The following is a 23,900-nucleotide window of genomic DNA, read 5'->3' as shown; positions in this document are numbered from 1 at the left end:
GGTTAATTAAATGGAGCCGTTTCAACTAAATCCAGGAACAAACAAGATTGCAATTAGTGCACAGTTCCTCTTTCTGTGATGGGAGACTGAATCTTATGTCACCTATTGCCAATATATAGTTTCAGAATACTCGGTATATCTGGAATGGAGGCTCTCCTTGTTGAGTTTAAGATGGAAGTTTTATTGAAAATGTGCATGTAATGTTTCATTAAAAGGGATTTGTTATTTACGTGATCATGCTACAACTTCAAAGGGATGTGTGGTAACTTTGGGCCACACTGAGCTGACAAATGTCTATCGCCTTGTCGAAGCAGTCAGGTGCTTGTATTAACTCATTGACTGATCCAAATAAAGATGTTTTTTTTTTTTTTTGACTTCCCCAAATGGGAACATCTGAAATATAATGCAGAGCTATTTTTTCCATCCAGCCAAAGGGCAAATGTAAAGCCTTTATTCTTTCATGGACCATAAACAAGCCAAAACAGGTCTCACACGAGAGAGAAGTGACAATGTTGCACACTAACAGTACAGAGATTGGTTCATGTTTTGGACACATCTGGAGAGTATCACATGCACCCTTCCCCTGAAGATCCAGGGCCTTAGGCATAGTACTGCAGGTTGGCCTTTTTCTTGGCCTGTACTTCTAAGATGCCTTCCATGTAGTCCTCATGATTGAGCTCAGTTGCCCCCCTGCGAAGGGCGATCATACCCTGGAAGAGAAAGAAAGTTAAATTCATGTTTGTTCCTAAATGTATCTAGGTCTTTTTTTTAAACAAATGGGCAAATTAAGTCACTGAACAGTTTCACCAGGGGAAAGGAAACAACGTAACTTTAGTTATTGGGCTGGTTCTTTCACAAATTTGTGCATGTTTAGTACGACTCACCGCCTCCACACACACTGCTTTGCACTGGGCGCCATTGAAATCATCAGTGCACCTGGCCAGCTCCTCGTAGTTGACATCAGGGCTGTGGGAAGACCAGAGTTGAGCTAGAGTATTTTTAATTATAAATCATAACATTCATATCAATTTGGCTGATGAAGCATAGCGGATTGGTCCGAACCTGACGTTCATCTTGCGTGAGTGAATCTGCATGATGCGGGCTCGTGCTTCCTCATTGGGCATTGGGAACTCAATCTTACGGTCCAAACGTCCAGAACGCAGCAGTGCGGGATCTAGGATATCCACCCTGTTAGTGGCAGCAATAACCTGGCAGAAGAGGATCAGAAAGTCAAGGCGTCAGCGTACAATATAGTAGTCTGGCTAACACCTAACTCGAAGTCCTCCTGACCTCAGTCTGGAAAGACGATGTTGTCGGCACGATACGTCGATAACGAAGGGGGCTGTGCTTTTACCAATCAAACACAGCCCCTGGTCGCCACCCTCTTCCATTACAACTGTTGGATTTTCAAATCCAAACAATGAGAAGTCTCATTCCTAAAACATTTGAGGGTGTTTAAAATAACCAATCTCAGTCCTCTTTAAAATAAACTTTGTATTCACACTGCCTTTGACCGAGGACTCAACTTTTTTACCAGTTCACTTCACCTATTTTGTCGTCCCACTCAATGCACTCTGTTTTTACAAAGTGCAGGACCAGCCATTCCATCACAACTTTATTGTACAGCTAGATATACCTACTCACATTTTGGAAGCTAGAAGATATATTATAATCTGATTATAATTAACATGTCAATATTATTGGTAGAATAAAAACTGCAGATTAAATAACACTGTAATTGAAAATTGTACACCCGATGTAGGCTACTGCCCCTTTATTAATTAACCTGGACTTTATACCCTGTGTTGTCTTCTCACTATTCAAACCCCACAATTGAATAAACAGCTTATGAAACTCAGTTTAAAGTAGGTCTTCACTGGTATAAAAAAACAAGACCCATTCCGAAATGGATCTGTGGCTTTCCCACCGGACCCGATGTGTTTTTAAACGGAGAACTGTTCCGAATGGACCCGAGAACAGTCTGACCTGTTCCCGAAAAGGACCATGGCAAACAGACCAGTGCTGGTTTGGATCTGAGAGACCGTTCAGATCCGAGAGTAGAAAGAGAAAGAAACCTCCAACTGGTCGCTATATATATATACATACACACACACACACACATCAAATCAAATTTTATTTGTCACATACACATGGTTAGCAGATGTTAATGCGAGTGTAGCGAAATGCTTGTGCTTCTAGTTCCGACAATGCAGTAATAACCAACGAGTAATCTAGCTAACAATTCCAAAACTACTACCTTATATACAAGTGTAAAGGGATAAAGAACATGTACATAAAGATATATGAATGAGTGATGGTACAGAGCGGCATAGGCAAGATGCAGTAGATGTTTGACCTTTATTTAACTAGGCAAGTCAGTTAAGAACAAATTCTTATTTTCAATGACGGCCTAGGAACAGTGGGTTAACTGCCTGTTCAGGGGCAGAACGGCAGATTTGTCCCTTGTCAGCTCGGGGATTTGAACTTGCAACCTTCCGGTTACTAGTCCAACGCTCTAACCACTAGGCTACCCTGCCGCCCCGTATATGACATGAGTATGTAAACAAAGTGGCATAGTTTAAAGTGGCTAGTGATACATGTATTACATAAAGATGCAGTAGATGATATAGAGTACAGTATATACGTATACATGAGATAGATAATGTAGGGTATGTAAACATATTAAGTAGCATTGTTTAAAGTGGCTAGTGATATATTTTACATCAATTCCCATTATTAAAGTGGCTGGAGTTGAGTCTGTGTTGGCAGCAGCCACTCAATGTTAGTGGTGGCTGTTTAACATTCTGATGGCCTTGAGATAGAAGCTGTTTTTCAGTCTCTCGGTCCCAGCTTTGATGCACCTGTACTGATCTCGCCTTCTGGATGATAGCGGGGTGAACAGGCTGTGGCTCGGGTGGTTGTTGTCCTTGATTATCTTAATGGCCTTCCTGTGACATCGGGTGGTGTAGGTGTCCTAGAGGGCAGGTAGTTTGCCCCCGGTGACGCGTTGTGCAGACCTCACTACCCTCTGGAGAGCCTTACGGTTGTGGGCGGAGCAGTTGCCGTACCAGGCGGTGATACAGCCCGACAGGATGCTCTCGATTGTGCATCTGTAGAAGTTTGTGAGTGCTTTTGGTGACAAGCCAAATTTCTTCCGCCTCCTGAGGTTGAAAAGGCGCTGCTGCGCCTTCTTCACGATGCTGTCTGTGTGGGTGGACCAATTCAGTTTGTCTGTGATGTGTACGCCGAGGAACTTAAAACTTGCTACCCTCTCCACTACTGTTCCATCGATGTGGATAGGGGGGTGTTCCCTCTGCTGTTTCCTGAAGTCCACAATCATCTCCTTAGTTTTGTTGACGTTGAGTGTGAGGTTATTTTCCTGACACCACACTCCGAGGGCCCTCACCTCCTCCCTGTAGGCCGTCTCGTCGTTGTTGGTAATCAAGCCTACCACTGTTGTGTCGGTCGCAAACTTGATGATTGAGTTGGAGGCGTGCGTGGCCACGCAGTCGTGGGTGAGTACAGGAGAGGGCTCAGAACGCACCCTTGTGGTGATCAGCAGGGTGGAGATGTTGTTACCTACCCTCACCACCTGGGGGCGGCCCGTCAGGAAGTCCAGTACCCAGTTGCACAGGGCGGGGTCGAGACCCAGGGTCTCGAGCTTGATGACGAGTTTGGAGGGTACTAATGGTGTTAAATACTGAGCTGTAGGCGATGAACAGCATTCTCACATAGGTATTCCTCTTGTCCAGATGGGTTAGGGCAGTGTACAGTGTGGTTGAGATTGCATCGTCTGTGGACCTATTTGGGCGGTAAGCAAATTGGAGTGGGTCTAGGGTGTCAGGCAGGGTGGAGGTGATATGGTCCTTGACTAGTCTCTCAAAGCACTTCATGATGACGGAAGTGAGTGCTACGGGGCGGTAGTCGTTTAGCTCAGTTACCTTAGCTTTCTTGGGAACAGGAACAATGGTGGCCCTCTTGAAGCATGTGGGAACAGCAGACTGGGATAGGGATCGATTGAATATGTCTGTAAACACACCGGCCAGCTGGTCTGCGCATGCTCTGAGGGCGCGGCTGGGGATGCCGTCTGGGCCTGCAGCCTTGCGAGGGTTAACACGTTTAAATGTTTTTCTCACCTTGGCTGCAGTGAAGGAGAGTCCGCATGTTTTGGTTGCGGGCTGTGTCAGTGGCACTGTATTGTCCTCAAAGCGGGCAAAAAAGTTATTTAGTCTGCCTGGGAGCAAGGCATCCTGGTCCGTGACTGGGCTGGTTTTCTTTTTGTAATCCGTGATTGACTGTAGACCCTGCCATATACCTCTCGTGTCTGAGCCGTTGAATTGCGATTCTACTTTGTCTCATACATACATACATACATACATACATACATACATACATATATATACACATACATACATATATATACATAGCTGAAAAAAATAAAGGGAACACTTAAACAACACAATGTAACTCCAAGTCAATCACACTTCTGTGAAATCAAACTGTCCACTTAGGAAGCAACACTGATTGACAATACATTTCACATGCTGTTGTGCAAATGGAATAGACAACAGGTGGACATTATAGGCAATTAGCAAGACACCCCCAATAAAGCAGTGGTTCTGCAGGTGGTGACCACAGACCACTTCTCAGTTCCTATGCTTCCTGGCTGATGTTTTGGTCCCTTTTGAATGCTGGCGGTGCTTTCACTCTAGTGGTAGCATGAGACAGAGTCTACAACCCACAGAGTCTAGAGCTCAGGTAGTGCAGCTCATCCAGGATGGTACATCAATGCGAGCTGTGGCAAGAAGGTTTGCTGTGTCTGTCAGCGTAGTGTCCAGAGCATGGAGGCGCTACCAGGAGACAGGACAGTACATCAGGAGACATGGAGGAGGCCGTAGGAGGGCAACAACCCAGCAGCAGGACCGCTACCTCCGCCTTTGTGCAAGGAGGAGCACTGCCAGAGCCCTGCAAAATGACCTCCAGCAGGCCACAAATGTGCATGTGTCTGCTCAAACGGTCAGAAACAGACTCCGTGAGGGTGGTATGAGGGCCCGACGTCCACAGGTGGGGGTTGTGCTTACAGCCCAACACCGTGCAGGACTTTTGGCATTTGCCAGAGAACACCAAGATTGGCAAATTCGCCACTGGCGCCCTGTGCTCTTCACAGATGAAAGCAGGTTCACACTGAGCACATGTGACAGACGTGACAGGGTCTGGAGACGCCGTGGCGAACGTTCTGCTGCCTGAAACATCCTCTAGCATGACCGGTTTGGCGGTGGGTCAGTCATGGTGTGGGGTGGCATTTCTTTGGGGGGCCGCACAGCCCTCCATGTGCTCGCCAGAGGTAGCCTGACTGCCATTAGGTACCGAAATGAGATCCTCAGACCCCTTGTGAGACCATATCCTGGTGCGGTTGGCCCTGGGTTCCTCCTAATGCAAGACCATGTTAGACCTCATGTGGCTGGAGTGTGTCAGCAGTTCCTGCAAGAGGAAGGCATTGATGCTATGGACTGGCCCGCCCGTTCCCCAGACCTGAATCCAATTGAGCACATCTGGGACATCATGTCTCGCTCCATCCACCAATGCCACGTTGCACCACAAGACTGTCCAGGAGTTGGCGGATGCTTTAGTCCAGGTCTGGGAGGAGATCCCTCAGGAGACCATCCGCCACCTCATCAGGAGCATGCCCAGGTGTTGTAGGGAGGTCATACAGGCACGCGGAGGCCACACACACTACTGAGCCTCATTTTGACTTGTTTTAAGGACATTACATCAAAGTTGGATCAGCCTGTAGGTGCGGTTTTCCACTTTAATTTTGAGTGTGACTCCAAATCCAGACCTCCATGGGTTGATAAATTAGATTTCCATTGATAATTTTTGTGTGATTTTGTTGTCAGCACATTCAACTATGTAAAGAAAAATGTATTTAATAAGAATATTTCATTCATTCAGATCTAGGATGTGTTATTTTAGTCTTCCCTTTATTTTTTTGAGCAGTGTATGTATATATATGTATGTATATATATGTATGTATATATGTATGTATATTTATTAAGGGATCAAAGCTTAGGCATAGCCCCAGAGAAAGATAGACGAAACCGACTTCTTTACACTAGTCAGATAGGCTACTACTGCTAAATAGATACGGGTGTACAGGAGGCTAATTCGTTAATTTTCAATCCGAATATTCTAAATGAAGATAAGCATTATATTGTTGGAGTAACTCTGGTAGGCATAAAACTGTTGGGAGTGCCAGTGCGCACTGCCTTCATATGCCTGCAGTAAGCTAAGCCTAATAATAACCATACCTTCACAAAAAGTTGCTTAGCTTTATTAGGGTAATAAAAGTCAAGTCATTGTTTATATGGAAAACAGGAACAGGTTATTATATTGCGGCATTAAATTACATTTTGCCATCTTTGGTTTATCCTTTTCATGCTTTTAGTACCAGTAATTATATTATGGCAAACATTACAGCTGGAATTTAATTTGCCTAATGAAAATGTCTCAACAGAAAAAAAAAGTTTAACCTCTTGAAGCTATGGGGGCGCTATTTCATTATTGGATTAAAAAAACGTGCCCGTTTTAAGCGCAATATTTTGTCACAAAAAGATGCTCGACTATGCATATAATTGACAGCTTTGGAAAGAAAACACTGACGTTTCCAAAACTGCAAAGATATTATCTGTGAGTGCCACAGAACTGATGCTACAGGCGAAACCAAGATGAAACCTCAAACAGGAAATGAGCAGAATTTTTGAGGCTCTGTTTTCCATTGTCTCCTTATATGGCTGTGAATTTGCCCTGAACGAGCCTACGCTTTCTGCCGTTTGCCCAAGGTGTCTGCAGCATTGTGACGTGTTTGTAGGCATATCATTGGAAGATTGGCCGTAAGAGACTACATTTACCAGGTGTCCGCCCGGTGTCCTTTGTTGAAATTGGTGCGCAATCTTCAGCTGCAACCATTCTTCCATGTGATTGAGAGGAGAGAGGAGACTTCCACGAACGACATATCATCGAAGAGATATGTGAAAAACACCTTGTCATCTCCCGTCTGGATTACTGCAACTCGCTGTTGGCTGGGCTCCCTGCTTGTGCCATTAAACCCCTACAACTCATCCAGAACGCCGCAGCCCGTCTGGTGTTCAACCTTCCCAAGTTCTCTCACGTCACCCCGCTCCTCCGCTCTCTCCACTGGCTTCCAGTTGAAGCTCGCATCCGCTACAAGACCATGGTGCTTGCCTACGGAGCTGTGAGGGGAACGGCACCTCAGTACCTCCAGGCTCTGATCAGGCCCTACACCCAAACAAGGGCACTGCGTTCATCCACCTCTGGCCTGCTCGCCTCCCTACCACTGAGGAAGTACAGTTCCCGCGCAGCCCAGTCAAAACTGTTCGCTGCTCTGGCCCCCCAATGGTGGAACAAACTCCCTCACGACGCCAGGACAGCGGAGTCAATCACCACCTTCCGGAGACACCTGAAACCCCACCTCTTTAAGGAATACCTAGGATAGGATAAAGTAATCCTTCTCACCCCCCCCTTAAAAGACTTAGATGCACTATTGTAAAGTGGCTGTTCCACTGGATGTCATAAGGTGAAAGCACCAATTTGTAAGTCGCTCTGGATAAGAGCGTCTGCTAAATGACTAAACAACGTTTACCATGTTTCAGTCGATTTTATTATTAATAATATTTGGGAAAAAGTTTGGCGTTTTGATGACTGAATTTTCGTTTTTTTTGGTAGCCAAACGTGACGCACAAAACGGAGCGATTTTTCCTAAACAAATAATCTTTCAGGAAAAACTGAACATTTGCTATCTAACTGAGAGTCTCCTCATTGAAAACATCTGAAGTTCTTCAAAGGTAAATGATTTCATTTGAATGCTTTTCTGGTTTTTGTGAAAATGTTGCCTGCTGAATGCTAACGCTAAATGCTACGCTAGCTATCAATACTGTTACACAAATGCTTGTTTTGCTATGGTTGAGAAGCATATTTTGAAAATCTGAGATGACAGTGTTGTTAACAAAAGGCTAAGCTTGAGAGCTAGCATATTTATTTCATTTCATTTGCGATTTTCATGAATAGTTAACGTTGCGTTATGGTAATGGGCTTGAGGCTGTAGTCACGATCCCGGATCCGGGATGGCTCGACGCAAGAAGTTAACGGGCTCGGCATATATTGCACCTATTATCAACAAAGGCAATACCGAATGTCGGCCTACCAAACGACAGCAATAGGCTAATGCTATTTCTTTTACAACAAGCTTATAATAATTATTAATGAAAAAACAATTTATAATAAATTCAAAAATACATAAATGACAGGTATAAAATTGTATCAAACTTGAATAGTGAGTCGCACACAATCCATTTGGCCCCGCCAATAATCTTTGTCCACTACAATATAAAAATTTGTCAGCTTCTTTTCACTGTACTCTTTTTCCTCTAACTTTCATTTTACTTCAATGAAGAAGAACTCCCATCTTCACAATCAACAGTAGCCGTCCACAGCTCCTTTTAAACTCTCTCCTCAGTAGCAGGAGCCTGTGAGGTGAGCAGCTGGAACCAGTTTCAGCTGGACATAAGCTATATGTGTCACTCCAGGTGGACTCAGGTGGAACCAAGATGGCATAGCAGTTCAGACGTCTTTTGTCCTCGTCTTGTCGTGTCCTGTATATATATATATATATACACAACTTTTTTCACATACATTTTATTTTTATTTTCCATCAACTCATCTTCAAAACACTCTCCTGCAACCCGCCTCACCAATTTATATTTATAAAAAAGTATTATTTACCTCAAATCTGTAATCCTCCAAGAAGCTAGCCAGAAACTAGCCAGAAGCTAGCCCAGAAGCTAATCCAGAAGCTAATCAGAAGCTAGTTCAGAAGCTAGTTAGCTTCTTTACTGGCAAATCGTTAGTATTCAGCTAACCACGGTTTGTGGTCATCAGCTATCCCTTAGCTCGAAAATCTATCGCCAGTTTTGCGCGGCTCGGGAACGGAACATACCGGACCAATTTTTCTCTCCATGTCCCTGGATTTCAACTGCTCTCTGGACATTCATACCCGGATTTCACAGCTAGCTAGCTGCTATCCGTGTGACTATCGGCTTTCGTCGATTCCGGAGCAAACATCAATTATTCCGGAGCTAGCCAGCTCCGTCAATCACTCCTGAGTTCCATCAATCACTCCTGGGCTGCAGTCACCTATCTGGACCCGTTTTACTGCCTACGCGGAGCCCCACCGGGCCTTCACAACTGGACTGCCGACGTTATCTACCCGAAGGAGATCCGGCTGGCTCCTCCGTCGCGACGTTACCTGAACGCCCATCTGCGGCCTGCTAACCGTTAGCTGTCTTACCGGCTGCTATCTGAATAGACAAGCGGACAATTTATTTATTTTTATTATTATTATTATGTTTCTTCTTGGGCCTCTATAACTATATCTATTGTTTTTATTTTTGTTGTTGTTGTGTGATTTGGATTAATCCCCTCTACCACACGGAACCCCACTAATCTACTGACGGAACGCAAGAGGTGGCTAACAACAGACCTCCATCCTATGCTAGCTTGCTACCGATGGCCTGGCTAGCTGTCTAAATCGCTGTGACCCCCAACCAACCTCTCCACTCACTGGACCCTTTTGATCACTCGACTAAGCATGCCTCTCCTTAATGTCAATATGTCTTGTCCATTGCTGTTCTGGTTAGTGTTTATTGGCTTATTTCACTGTAGAGCCTCTAGTCCTGCTCACTATACCTTATCCAACTTATTAGTTCCACCACCCACACATGCAATGACATCTCCTGGTTTCAATGATGTTTCTAGAGACAATATCTCTCTCTTCATCACTCAATACCTAGGTTTACTTCCACTGTATTCACATCCTACCATACCTTTGCCTGTACATTATACCTTGATGCTATTTTATCGCCCCCAGAAACCTCCTTTTACTCTCTGTTCCAGACGTTCTAGACGACCAATTCTTATTGCTTTTAGCCGCACCCTTATTCTACTCCTCCTATGTTCCTCTTTGCAATGTAGAGGTGAATCCAGGCCCTGCAGTGCCTAGCTCCACTCCTATTCCCCAGGCGCTCTCTTTTGATGACTTCTGTAACCGTAATAGCCTTGGTTTCATGCATGTTAACATTAGAAGCCTCCTCCCTAAGTTTGTTCTATTCACTGCTTTAGCACACTCTGCCAACCCGGATGTTCTAGCTGTGTCTGAATCCTGGCTTAGGAAGACCACCAAAAATTCAGAAATGTTAATTCCAAACTACAACATTTTCAGACAAGATAGAACTGCCAAAGGGGGCGGTGTTGCAATCTACTGCAAATATAGCCTGCAGAGTTCTGTCCTACTATCCAGGTCTGTACCCAAACAATTTGAACTTCTACTTTTAAAAATCCACCTCTCTAAAAACAAGTCTCTCACCGTTGCCGCCTGCTATAGACCACCCTCTGCCCCCAGCTGTGCTCTGGACACCATATGTGAACTGATTGCCCCCCCATCTATCTTCAGAGCTCGTGCTGCTAGGCGACCTAAACTGGAACATGCTTAACACCCCAGCCATCCTACAATCTAAACTTGATGCCCTCAATCTCACACAAATTATCAATGAACCTACCAGGTACCTCCCCAAAGCCTTAAACACGGGCACCCTCATAGATATCATCCTAACCAACTTCCCCTCTAAATACACCTCTGCTGTCTTCAACCAAGATCTCAGCGATCACTGCCTCATTGCCTGCATCCGTAATGGGTCAGCGGTCAAACGACCTCCACTCATCACTGTAAAACGCTCCCTGAAACACTTCAGCGAGCAGGCCTTTCTAATCGACCTGGCCGGGGTATCCTGGAAGGATATTGATCTCATCCCGTCAGTAGAGGATGCCTGGATATTTTTTTAAATGCCTTCCTAACCATCTTAAATAAACATGCCCCATTCAAGAAATTTAGAACCAGGAACAGATATAGCCCTTGGTTCTCCCCAGACCTGACTGCCCTTAACCAACACAAAAACATCCTATGGCGTTCTGCATTAGCATCGAACAGCCCCCGTGATATGCAGCTGTTCAGGGAAGCTAGAAACCATTATACACAGGCAGTTAGAAAAGCCAAGGCTAGCTTTTTCAAGCAGAAATTTGCTTCCTGCAACACTAACTCAAAAAAGTTCTGGGACACTGTAAAGTCCATGGAGAATAAGAACACCTCCTCCCAGCTGCCCACTGCACTGAAGATAGGAAACACTGTCACCACTGATAAATCCACCATAATTGAGAATTTCAATAAGCATTTTTCTACGGCTGGCCATGCTTTCCACCTGGCTACTCCTACCCCGGTCAACAGCACTGCACCCCCAACAGCAACTCGCCCAAGCCTTCCCCATTTCTCCTTCTCCCAAATCCTTTCAGCTGATGTTCTGAAAGAGCTGCAAAATCTGGACCCCTACAAATCAGCCGGGCTAGACAATCTGGACCCTTTCTTTCTAAAATTATCTGCCGAAATTGTTGCCACCCCTATTACTAGCCTGTTCAACCTCTCTTTCGCGTCGTCTGAGATTCCCAAAGATTGGAAAGCAGCTGCGGTCATCCCCCTCTTCAAAGGGGGGGACACTCTTGACCCAAACTGCTACAGACCTATATCTATCCTACCATGCCTTTCTAAGGTCTTCGAAAGCCAAGTCAACAAACAGATTACCGACCATTTCGAATCTCACCATACCTTCTCTGCTATGCAATCTGGTTTCAGAGCTGGTCATGGGTGCACCTCAGCCACGCTCAAGGTCCTAAACGATATCTTAACCGCCATCGATAAGAAACATTACTGTGCAGCCGTATTCATTGATCTGGCCAAGGCTTTCGACTCTGTCAATCACCACATCCTCATCGGCAGACTCGACAGCCTTGGTTTCTCAAATGATTGCCTCGCCTGGTTCACCAACTACTTCTCTGATAGAGTTCAGTGTGTCAAATCGGAGGGTCTGCTGTCCGGACCTCTGGCAGTCTCTATGGGGGTGCCACAGGGTTCAATTCTTGGACCGACTCTCTTCTCTGTATACATCAATGAGGTCGCTCTTGCTGCTGGTGAGTCTCTGATCCACCTCTACGCAGACGACACCATTCTGTATACTTCCGGCCCTTCTTTGGACACTGTGTTAACAACCCTCCAGGCAAGCTTCAATGCCATACAACTCTCCTTCCGTGGACAACTACAAATACTTAGGTGTCTGGTTAGACTGTAAACTCTCCTTCCAGACCCATATCAAACATCTCCAATCCAAAGTTAAATCTAGAATTGGCTTCCTATTTCGCAACAAAGCATCCTTCACTCATGCTGCCAAACATACCCTTGTAAAACTGACCATCCTACCAATCCTCGACTTTGGCGATGTCATTTACAAAATAGCCTCCAATACCCTACTCAACAAATTGGATGCAGTCTATCACAGTGCAATCCGTTTTGTCACCAAAGCCCCATATACTACCCACCATTGCGACCTGTACGCTCTCGTTGGCTGGCCCTCGCTTCATACTCGTCGCCAAACCCACTGGCTCCATGTCATCTACAAGACCCTGCTAGGTAAAGTCCCCCCTTATCTCAGCTCGCTGGTCACCATAGCATCTCCCACCTGTAGCACACGCTCCAGCAGGTATATCTCTCTAGTCACCCCTAAAACCAATTCTTTCTTTGTCCGCCTCTCCTTCCAGTTCTCTGCTGCCAATGACTGGAACGAACTACAAAAATCTCTGAAACTGGAAACACTTATCTCCCTCACTAGCTTTAAGCACCAACTGTCAGAGCAGCTCACAGATTACTGCACCTGTACATAGCCCACCTATAATTTAGCCCAAACAACTACCTCTTTCCCAACTGTATTTAATTAATTTATTTATTTTGCTCCTTTACACCCCATTATTTTTATTTCTACTTTGCACATTCTTCCATTGCAAAACTACCATTCCAGTGTTTTACTTGCTATATTGTATTTACTTTGCCACCATGGCCTTTTTTGCCTTTACCTCCCTTCTCACCTCATTTGCTCACATTGTATATAGACTTGTTTATACTGTATTATTGACTGTATGTTTGTTTTACTCCATGTGTAACTCTGTGTCGTTGTATCTGTCGAACTGCTTTGCTTTATCTTGGCCAGGTCGCAATTGTAAATGAGAACTTGTTCTCAACTTGCCTACCTGGTTAAATAAAGGTGAAATAAAATAAATAAATAAAAAGTATTTTGGTGCGCGCGACCTGGAACGCGCTTCACTTTGTTTTCATCCGGTATTGAACACAGTTTATCCCATCTTAAGTTTTATCGATTATTTACGTTTTAGGATACCTATGGTTGGATTAGGAAAGTTGTTTGAAATGTTTGGACCAAGTTTACAGGTAACTTAGATACTTTGTAGTCATGTTGGGCGAGTTGGAACCAGTGTATTTTCTGAATCAAACGCGCCAAATAAATTGACATTTTGGGGATATAAAGAAGGAATTTATCGAACAAAAAGGACCATTTGTGATGTTTCTGGGACATTTTGGAGTGCTAACAGAAGATCTTCAAAGGTAAGGCATGAATTATATCGTTATTTCTGACTTTTGTGTAGCACCTGCCTGGTTGAAATAAGTGTGTTTATATATGTTTTCATGTGTTGGTATGTGGGGCGCAGTCCTCAGATAATCGCATGGTCTGCTTTCGCCATAAAGCTTTTTTGAAATCTGACACTGCGGCTGGATTAACAATAAGTTAAGCTTTATTTTGATGTGTTACACATGTATGTTTTGTGAATTTTTATGAGTATCTGTTTTTGAATTTGGCGCGCTGGAATTTCACTGGATGTTGTCTAATCAATCCCGTTACCGGGATTCGAGCGGGAAGGGATCACTAAGAAGTGAAGATTTGTTTTTAAAGAACTGAGTAATACCTTAACTTGCATGTTGGGCTGGAACCCATCCAGCTGGTTGAGGAGCTCAAGCATAGTTCTCTGAACCTCCCTGTCACCTGCTTTCTCACTGTCAAACCTGGAAAAATCAAAAGGGATCAGAGGCTTATGTCGATGCTATTAAAACAGCTATAGAAAGCAACTGTGAAACTTCTCATCGGTAGCTGGTTTACAGTGTGTAGGACTCATACAGTTTAACTGCACCACTCACCGTTTGGTTCCAATGGCGTCCAGCTCATCTATGAAGATGATAGAGGGGGCCTTCTCCTTGGCCAGGGCAAAGGCGTCTCGGACAAGCTTGGCACCATCACCAATGAACATCTGGACCAGCTGTGGGCCAGCCAGCTTGAGAAATGTGGCCTGTAGTAGGATGAAAGATAAATAAATCAAACTCTGCCTGTCTACACAATTTTACCCAAAACAGAAAAGGAGTTGACACTCCTGCACAAACAAATAACCCCTTGCTAAAATACAAGCCATAAGGTCAATGTTTTGTTTTACCTTGGTCTGGGCAGCACAGGCCCTAGCCAGTAGGGTTTTCCCTGTGCCTGGGGGGCCATACATCAAAACCCCCTTAGGTGGCTGAATACCCAGGTTCTCAAACTTCTCCTTGTGGTTCATGGGCAGAACAATTGCTTCCACCAGCTGAAAGTCAAAAGAATAGCATCACATGTTGTTAAAACTGCAATTACATTCACATACGAGTGTCTAAAGAGATAAGATACAAATGATAATATCGGACCTCCTGGATCTGTTTGTCTAATCCACCAATGTCACTGTACTGTTCAGTGGGGCGCTCGTCCACCTCCATGGCTTTGACTCTGGAGTCATACTCTGTGGGCAGGGTTTCCAGGATCAAGTATGAGTCCTTGTTTACACCCTGGTCATCACCACAGGGAAAGAGAAAAAGTGACACTCAAGCACAAACAAAAAATAAATCCATAGCTTGTTGAGCAGAGGGAGCTGCTATTCAAGGACACTCAAGTGAACATAAGGGGTTTACCACGAGGTCTCCCGGCTTCAGCTTCTCTGCATCCACCAAGCCAATGACCGGGAGGAAGTATGTCTGCAAGAGCACAAAAGGGGCAACCGCTGTCAACTACAACTGCTGAATAACACCTATTAATAACTGTTTTAATTTACTAAGAACGACACAGGAAAAGTATTGATCAAAATGCAGTTGAACTTGGGAGGAGATCAGACCAGTGTTTCCTCTGGGAGAATTGGTAGCGGTGTGGGGAAAATGTCACAGAGGGGCTGATTTATTTTATTTTGTTCTGGTAACATTAAAAATATACATTTTAGTCCAAAAGGAATGAAAAGAAAATTATGATGACACCATCTAAAATATAATTTAAACCTCAAGAAATGACAAAAAATAACATATTGGTAAAATTACAATTATTTTGATATATTATCACCTGTAGCCCAACTGATGCAGCATAGTGGCTATAAATAAATAGGCTGAAGAATGGGGTTTCCTATCTGCATTTACCCTATTGGGCTAATCATTAGTAGTCGAGCATCAGGTCGGATACCCACATTCTTTCAACCCCATGGGTCGGCTCACAGTTCAGAACAATTAAATGATGGTCGGAAACATTTTAAATCAAAATAATACACATTTTAAAAACCCAGGAGTTTATTGTGTTGCGAATTCCATTCTGTGAGCGGGAAAGCCAGACATAAGGCTACCAGCCACGCATGCATTGAGTGTGGAGCCGGGAACTGTCCCTTATTTGTGTGGTGCTAAAACGTTCCCTCTCTCCGTGTGATAATACAAAACTTTGCCAAGTTTACTTTCCCTGGATAGCCTAGCTCACGCGAAAATGGCTAACGTAGGCCTAAGCGGAGAAATAAAAATAGCAGTTACGATAAGGGAACAGACTACAAAAATATAGTGGAAACGGTGCTGCACGAGTGAAATCCCCAGTTTGGAAGGACAACACAGTAGATGGATAAACAGCCTGTAAGCAGGTAGGCCTATTGGTTTAGATAATTCAGTTAATTATTACATTAATTCAGGCATTAGTTCATTATACCATATGCAGGCCATATAAAGTATAAACCGGTGTGGCTGGTAAAAGTTATTAGCCTACTAAATAAAGCCTATTTTCACAGCCTATATTCAATTTTGGGAATTCCCCCTCCCTACGGCACTCGTAATTTGAATGCACCTCAAAAGGATTATTAATCTCGCATAGAACAAAAAACAAGCCAACTAGCTAAATGGATAAACTATTCTATTATGGGGTTGTCAGACATTTCTATTCATTACTTGTTTGTTTGCAGAGGAAAAGTAAATGTGGACCGTTCCAGCATCTTCAAAGTGCTCCTTGGAATAAATATTGTTTAATGTTCCATATTTTGTTGGTGTGGCGGCAATAATTTTGTTGGTGCACACCACCACAGCTAAATGACTGCTGCAGAAAACACTGGATTGGACATATTCCCAGTTGTTACTTACCTGTCTTGTAGATGTTTTGATGACAGCGCATTTGCCCTTCCTCTGGGAATCTAGATCAATGTTTGCTCCATCCTCCTCCTGGTCATTTGGGTCCACATCCAGAAGCTGCAAGACAGTTTTAAGACATCTCAAACCTAACCTGTGATGATCCAGACACTGTTGTATGGTCATAAACAGACAATTAGCTCTACACCCATCACAAAAGTGAGCTTCACAAGAATTGCGCTTTTGATACTAAACTGTTCAATACAATAAAACAATTTGGCACTGAGACAAAAGTGTACACATTTCTTCATGCTCCTACCTCGATGACATTGGAGACCAGGTACGGCAGGGTCTTGTTCACTTTGATCTTCTCTGTGTTTTCTTTGATTTTGTCCTTCATGGCCTGCAGCTCATGGGTTACCCTCAATACCTCACTCTTCATGATCTACAACATAAGTCCAATTGAATGTATAGACCTAAGCAACTTATTCATAATTTTCATATCATCATTTAAAAATAGGAAGGGTCAAGTATATGGTGGAGACATAACAGATAAGAAGCTGAAAAAAATGGAGAATAGTGAGGGCCATCTGATACACCAATAGCTGCTAAAATAACTAGTTAGCTATCTACCTTTATTTCACTGTCCAGAAGACGTGTCCGCTGAACGATCTCTTCGGTGGACATTTTGAGGACTTCTTCGCCGATCCCATCCTATTGTTGACAAACAAAATTGTAATGTTATGATACAACGTAGATATTTAGCTACTATCGTTAACGAAATACAGTAATCATGACTCCTGGCTATAAGCTAACTAGCTGGCGGCTAATAAGACAAGCAAAATAGCCAGGCTAACGTTAGCTAACAACTTGCAGATATGTGTACGAGTCTCAGTGTGTGTAACGTTAGTTACTAGCTAACAACGTTTTTAAGTGACCAGAAAGGTGTTAACTATGTTAACAGGCTAAATACCAAGAAAAACATTTGTTTTATGTGACCAAGCTAACGTTAAAGAAAATTTGAAAATGTCCTGTGTCACTGTCCCATCAATTTAACAGGCTAGCTAACGTTAGCTTGTAGCTATGCTAGCTGACATCAGTATAAGCTCTTTCGTTTATTGGATACATGTTAACTTCATAATTTCGATCATATTCAAATAATAGATGTTGTAATCAAAATAAATTGATGAACACATTCAAATCTGTTAATTCAAGGAACAAACCTCCACCTCATCCCAAACTGATCTGTCATTCAGCGACGCCATCTTTCCTCTTGTCTTCGTGTTGGTAGTTCTTCTACTTCTTCTTTGAGGTTAATCGGCAGACTACAACCGATGAGGTGTATTACCGCCACCTACTGTACGGGTAGTGACTGAGATAAACGTTCGATGGGGCTGTAGTGTAGCAGGTTGAGAGCTTCAAGTTCCTCTGTGTCCACATCACTAAGGAACTAACATGGTCCACACACACCCACACAGTTGTGAAGTAGGCATGACTGTGCCTCTTCCCCCTCAAGAGGCTGTAAAGATTTGACATGGGCCCTCAGATCCTTAAAAAAAAGTCTACAGCTGCACCATTGAAAGCATCTTGACTGGTTGCATCACCGTTTGGTACGGCAACTACTAGGCACCCGACCACTAGGCGCCGCAGAGGGTGGTGAGTACAGCCCAGTACATCACTGCATTGTCCCTTTTTTCCACTAACTCTCTCGCATTGACTCTATGAAAACACTGGACTCTACTTGCACACTCACACATACCTGTACTTAGACTGACACCCCAACACACACACACTGCATATACGTTCACACACACACACACACACACACACACACACACACACACACACACACACACACACACACACACACACACACACACACACACACACACACACACACACACACACACACACACACACACACACACACACACACACACACAGTACGCTGCTGCTACTGTCTATTATCTATCCTGTTGCCTAGTCACTTTACCCATGCCATATGTACATTGCTACCTCAATTACCTTGTATTACTGCACATCAACTCTGTACTCTTTCTCCCTGTTTATAGACATATTATTTTTACGCCTACTCAATAATGTTATTTATTCCTGCTACTTTTAACTCTGCATTGTTGGAAAAGGATCTGTAAGTAAGCATTTCACTGATAATCTACACCTGTTGTTTACAAAGCCTGTGACAAATAACATTTTATTTTAATTTATTTGATTGTAATGCCTCTGCTGTAAAATCCCTTAGGTCCAAAAAATGTTTAGCCAGAATCACTAACTATGATGCCTATTTTCTCAGATTTCCCCTTTGTTTGCACTGTGCCGTTTATAACCAATAAAATAAACGATACAAAGTGCAACTTTTTAACATACAACATGTCAGGATCCTGGGCGAGGAACATTTAATGGTGTCTCAAATCCACCTACCATAGTTTATTCAAAATTGTTCCCTTCTTTCGCTCTTCTCACCACCTCTGGCAGCCTGGTCTCATAGACTAGATGTAACATAGAAAATGTAAATCCATAACTCTCAAATTTATATGATATGTTATGTTTGGCATGGTTACACCAGACAGAAGGTTACTTCTGGCACTCTCCCTGACACATGGCACTCTCCCTGACACACACACACACACACACACACACACACACACACACACACACACACACACACACACATATACATATATATGTGTGTGTGTGTGTGTGTGTGTGTGTGTGTGTGTGTGTGTGTGTGTGTGTGTGTGTGTGTGTGTGTGTGTGTGTGTGTGTGTGTGTCAGGGAGAGTGCCATGTGTCTCCGTGAGAAACTATGAGCTGTATCAGTTCCATGGCTAAAGGATTTCATTTGCTAAGAACATTTCTGCCGCCTCCACCTCAGCGGGACACATGATTCTCATGGACTGGAGAAAGCTTGTGTGAACATCACTGTCCTTAACAGAGAAGCATTCATTTTATTGCACTTAGAAAAAAAGGGATACTACATTCACAATTCTTAGTATTCAATTGTAATGTGTATGTCATACTTATTGTTATGCAGCTATAGTACTGAATGGGTAGGTGTGTCCAAACTTTTGACTGGTACTGTACATAAAAAAATATATACAGAAAACCCATCTGTTGGCTTGGAAGCACATAATATACATTTTCTTTATTGCCAGTGTCTTTCTAGAAGGTCTCCTTTCTATCTCCTTGGAAGAAATGACAGTTTTTCAATCAAACACATTCCCAGTGGAATTTATTGAGTTTATGTATCTCCTGAGGGGTTACGTGAATACAGTAAGGGTTGCACATTTCCCAGGATATCCGTCTCTGTTTATTGGTGTCCTCTTCTGACTGAGGTTCCACAGCACTCCTACCCTCCTCTCAGTCTCTGCCATGCCTCACGTCATCCTTCCCCTCAATTCCATCTCCTGTTTCCTTGCGTGTTCCAGAAGGAATTGCAGAACTCCGGCTGGCTTGTTCCCTATTGTCATCATCATTTACTGTCATTGGACTCCCACACCCACACCTACCCCTGCACCACAACCACTGCAGTAAGGCCCGGCAGCGCTTCCGAAAGGCCACATCACAACAAGCATATAGAAGGGGGTTGAGGCAACTATTGACATACCCTAGACAGGTAGCATAGGGGTGAGCTGCAACCAGAGTCCGGTCAAATAGGCAGGAGTAGGGCAGCAGCTCTAAATCCACGAGCATGGAAAGTGTTTTGTTGGCATGAAAGGGAAGCCAGCAGAGGAAGAAGGCTAGCACTAAGGTGACGATAACTCGCAAAAGGCGGCGTTGGCGTCGGCGGTCGGGTCGAGGACCCTGTCCAAAATGGCGGCTGAGGAGGCGGCCTAGGGAGCAGTAACATATCAATAAGATGATCAGAGGTAACAGAAAGCCAATCAGGGTGGATTTAAGTCCTAGAGCCGCCGTCCACAGTAGCTCTGCCTGCTCCCTGTCATCTTCCTCCAGCTCTGCTGAGATCAGACCAGAGTAGTCCATCATACAGGAAGATATGAACATGGGCATGTGATCATGATCCGAGTGTTCCTCTTCCTCAGCTGTCTGCCAGTCTTCTTCATACTGACCCCCTACATCCACCTCCCTTACAGTCCTCAGTAGCAGCGCAGGAAGAGCAAGGATACCTGCCACCACCCAAACGCTCCCCACTACCCAAGCAGCTCGGCAGACTCCACTCCCCTGGGCCCTACTGGACCGCCGTCGGCCAGCAATAACCCAGTAACGCTCCATGCTCAGGACCGTAAGGGAGAACACACTGGCATACATGTTGAGGGCCACTAAATAGCTGCTGACTTGGCAAAGAGGCTTGCCAAAGGGCCAGTGGTAGTCTAGCGCTGTGTGGGCTGCCCACAAGGGCAGGGTTACCACAAAAGCCAGGTCTGCTGCTGCCAGGCTGGCAATGAGTGAGTCAGTAAGGGAACGGGAGGAGTCAGACAACTTGGGGGTAGAACTCCTTCCAGATTGCTGAAGACGCCGATTGGTGCAGGTCCCCACGCCGGCTGGTTTACCCTCAGGTCGATCCAGGTATGACCAGAGGACAAGCCCATTTCCCAGGGAGCCCAAAACAAATACCAGGAGATAGACTGAGGGTATGATTACCCATGTGGGTCTCCATTCTCTGTAGTCACACTGGTGAAACGGGGGCGGAGAGGGGGATGCTGAGGGCAGCAGCTTAGAGTCCGACATAAATGGGATGGGCAGAGTGGATAAATGTGAGAGTCTATGACCAGCCACTGTCTTTTGTTGCAGGGTTAAGAAAATTATATTCTTTCTCTTGTTTTCAATGTTTCCAGGTCAATGTCTCTGCTTTTATGACAACTTCTGTGTTGAGTCTTGTACACCGCATCTGAAGGAAAAAAAATATTTTTAAGAAAGTATATATATATATATATATACTCCTATTGTATGCCATATAACAGAAACCTAGAACTTAGGGGGTTGACAGAATCACCATCGGTCAAGTAAATAAGAATCTAGTGTTTGACAAGAAGAGTATGTACATCAAATAACAATATGTACGTAAATGTTTACAAGGCTTACCTCAACACCTGAAGATCAGGGTCTTCTTCTTCTGAACTTGTTGAAAACGGACTTTAGTGATGATAGCCTGTTCCCATATTCCACTGAAACCAGTCTTCTCTTGTCTCAGGTCATTTTTGTCCAGGCTTGGAGGTGTGTCTCACTAGTGCTCTGTGAATCCCCCTGCTCCAGATATAGTAGATCTCCCTGTCCCTCAGCCCCTCCCACTCCCCTACTCTCCTCTTCTCAGACCACCCCAGAGAAGCTTTGTGAGACCTGCAAACAGACCTCATTATCCCTGTCCCACAGTACACACTAACTGTGCACAAATATAACAAAATATACACAATGTATACCTACCAAGACTCTCCTTTGCACAATGTCTGAACAATGGCAGTCACATTGAAGCATACAAGACAATAAGAGTTGCCAACATTAAACAGTCTGTTAATAGATGCTCACCAGGGCAAATACATGCCGGAAATGTGGGGCACATACAATATAAGTCTGTGCTGTTGTCTTGATGATACTCAGGGGAGTACTAACATTTGAATTTCTGGGAATCTCCAAGGTCAGGATGGCTGTGTATCCTGTTTTAGACTGGTGACTTACTATGCCAGCAAACCTTTGGGGAATTTTGATAAAGAAATAGATCCAATAAGTGCTTCAGCAGAAATTAAAGACATTTTAATAACAGGTTAATAACACTAGGTTAACACATAAATCCTACTATTGTTACTATTGTCAATATGGAAATACACATCATTGTGTCGTACTGTACAGCCTTCAGTTGTTCCTATGTCCTGGAAACTGATTAACAGTTCATTCCTGTAATAATGTGTCTCTACAGGCTTGGTCAGCATCATGATTTGACCCGAAGGGTTACAATTTATTTGCTAGTTGTGATGGCACACATCTGTTGCCAGAGCATCCCACATTCTTTTCATTTAACAGTAAATAGCACAAACATTGAGTCATCTCACACAACACTGGGCCCTATGTCTGTGGTCTGGGAGGGTGAAAAGACCATGTCAATAGAGGATGAGTGCCTTTGAGTTAAGACTGTGGCATGTCGTTAGCATAACCAATGGGCCAAGGGTTTATAGGATGTCGCTGTGACACTGTGTAAATATTGAAACACCACTTTCTCCTCTCAAATGTGTGAAAGAACAACATGTGGCCACATCTTGTCCCCCAGAATGGTTTATCTCAGCAACCTTTTTCTAAAACACTGTGATTTAGGCTTATTCTGTCAAATTAGGTTGCTCAGATTGATACACAGCATTTATGAAGGAATATTTCAAATCTCAGGTCCAAGTTTTGAAAATCGCATTTGACAAATCTACTTGACACAGGCCAAGGGCCATAATGCATTTTGTTGCTGTGCTCTGTATCATGGGTTACTTTATTAATAGCTGTTGTTCATGCCATTTAGAAAAGTATCAAGTATCAGGCATCAAGACACCAAGTAAAAGCTGTTTGATAGTGCCCACTCAAGCCATACTAACTTGTAACCTCTTAACAATGCACCAAAACCAAGTTCCTACCACTGTGCGTCCTTTTTACTTCTCTATTTGCTATTGCTCTCTGCTTTCTCACTTACTTCCTTTCTTTGTTCTCTGCTATTTGGCTCATCCAGCTGTCCAAACAGGATGACATTTATGAAGGGCATGGGGTCCCCCAATGGTGGAACAAACTCCCTCACGACGCCAGGACAGCGGAGTCAATCACCACCTTCCGGAGACACCTGAAACCCCACCTCTTTCAGGAATACCTAGGATAGGATAAAGTAATCCTTCTCACCCCCCTTAAAATATTTAGATGCACTATTGTAAAGTGGCTGTTCCACTGGATGTCTTAAGGTGAACGCACCAATTTGTAAGTCGCTCTGGATAAGAGCGTCTGCTAAATGACTTAAATGTAAAATGTAAATGGGTCAAACAGTAGGTTATGGGGGAATATGGCCTCTCTCTACTAGGTAAATGATAAGCCATGGATGTTGTCATAGTTAAGGACCTTGTCATAGTTAAGGACCTTGGATTTGGCTGTAGTATGGATAAGTAAAGCCAACTCTGTGACAAACTCCCTCACAACAGAACATATCAGTAGGAGTGTAAAAGGAAATGGGGAAATAAAGCTGAATGGATTACATGCACTAATTTCAAAGTCAGACTTCCCAGACTGCCATCCAGGTAGGCATTTTGGGAGATCAAATTCACCGGATAACAGTAAACCATTCTGCAAATGTTCTGTATGATGCATTTCTCAATGCTTGCTCAGTTTAACTCTTGATTAACATACTAAAAGTAATGGAGTATTCAACACATTTTGAGATCCTGCCCTGTTCATAAAAGTCTATAATCAACCATTTTGCTGAGATATTAGCATACATTTTAAAACCAATTTCTGAAACATATCTCTAATCACATTCAAGAACATGCTATTTTCACTTATAAGATACA

The 23,900-nt window shown here is 43.8% G+C and overlaps 2 protein-coding genes across 3 annotated transcripts; both read right to left on the bottom strand.

Moving 5' to 3' along the window:
- Positions 1 to 435: 435 nt before the first annotated feature.
- Positions 436 to 17,730, bottom strand: psmc3 (proteasome 26S subunit, ATPase 3). Of its 2 annotated transcripts, none has more exons than XM_029638869.2 (12): positions 17,623 to 17,730; positions 17,033 to 17,113; positions 16,719 to 16,844; positions 16,415 to 16,519; positions 14,951 to 15,013; positions 14,690 to 14,827; positions 14,449 to 14,592; positions 14,159 to 14,307; positions 13,930 to 14,026; positions 1,063 to 1,208; positions 885 to 966; positions 436 to 710 (listed from the first exon to the last, which is right to left on the bottom strand). In XM_029638869.2, exons 1-12 carry the CDS (start codon positions 17,662 to 17,664, stop codon positions 600 to 602), a joined length of 1,284 nt encoding a protein of 427 aa, XP_029494729.1. In that variant the 5' UTR covers positions 17,665 to 17,730; the 3' UTR covers positions 436 to 599. The 2 variants fall into 2 exon arrangements, with proteins under 2 accessions (XP_029494729.1, XP_029494731.1); XM_029638871.2 differs by having other exon boundaries at positions 17,629 to 17,728.
- Positions 17,731 to 19,367: 1,637 nt separating this feature from the next.
- Positions 19,368 to 21,248, bottom strand: aplnr2 (apelin receptor 2). Its single transcript, XM_029636980.1, has one exon. It carries the CDS (start codon positions 21,103 to 21,105, stop codon positions 19,777 to 19,779), a length of 1,329 nt encoding a protein of 442 aa, XP_029492840.1. The 5' UTR covers positions 21,106 to 21,248; the 3' UTR covers positions 19,368 to 19,776.
- Positions 21,249 to 23,900: the final 2,652 nt, after the last annotated feature.

This window comes from Oncorhynchus nerka, linkage group LG27 (genome assembly GCF_034236695.1).
Source record: "Oncorhynchus nerka isolate Pitt River linkage group LG27, Oner_Uvic_2.0, whole genome shotgun sequence".
Classification (NCBI taxonomy): domain Eukaryota; kingdom Metazoa; phylum Chordata; class Actinopteri; order Salmoniformes; family Salmonidae; genus Oncorhynchus; species Oncorhynchus nerka.
This window is presented reverse-complemented; position numbering and strand designations above follow the sequence as displayed.

What these genes read in the sequence shown, in the direction of transcription:
- aplnr2 (XM_029636980.1), bottom strand. Translation starts at nt 21,105, where the DNA reads ATGTCGGACTCTAAGCTGCTGCCCTCAGCATCCCCCTCTCCGCCCCCG.
- psmc3 (XM_029638869.2), bottom strand. Translation starts at nt 17,664, where the DNA reads ATGGCGTCGCTGAATGACAGATCAGTTTGGGATGAGGTGGAG. An exon ending in CAGTTTGGGATGAGGTGGAG is followed by an intron (nt 17,114 to 17,622) that starts GTTTGTTCCTTG and finishes TGTCAACAATAG; the next exon opens with GATGGGATCGGCGAAGAAGT. An exon ending in TCACGCAAGATGAACGTCAG is followed by an intron (nt 967 to 1,062) that starts GTTCGGACCAAT and finishes GTCTTCCCACAG; the next exon opens with CCCTGATGTCAACTACGAGG.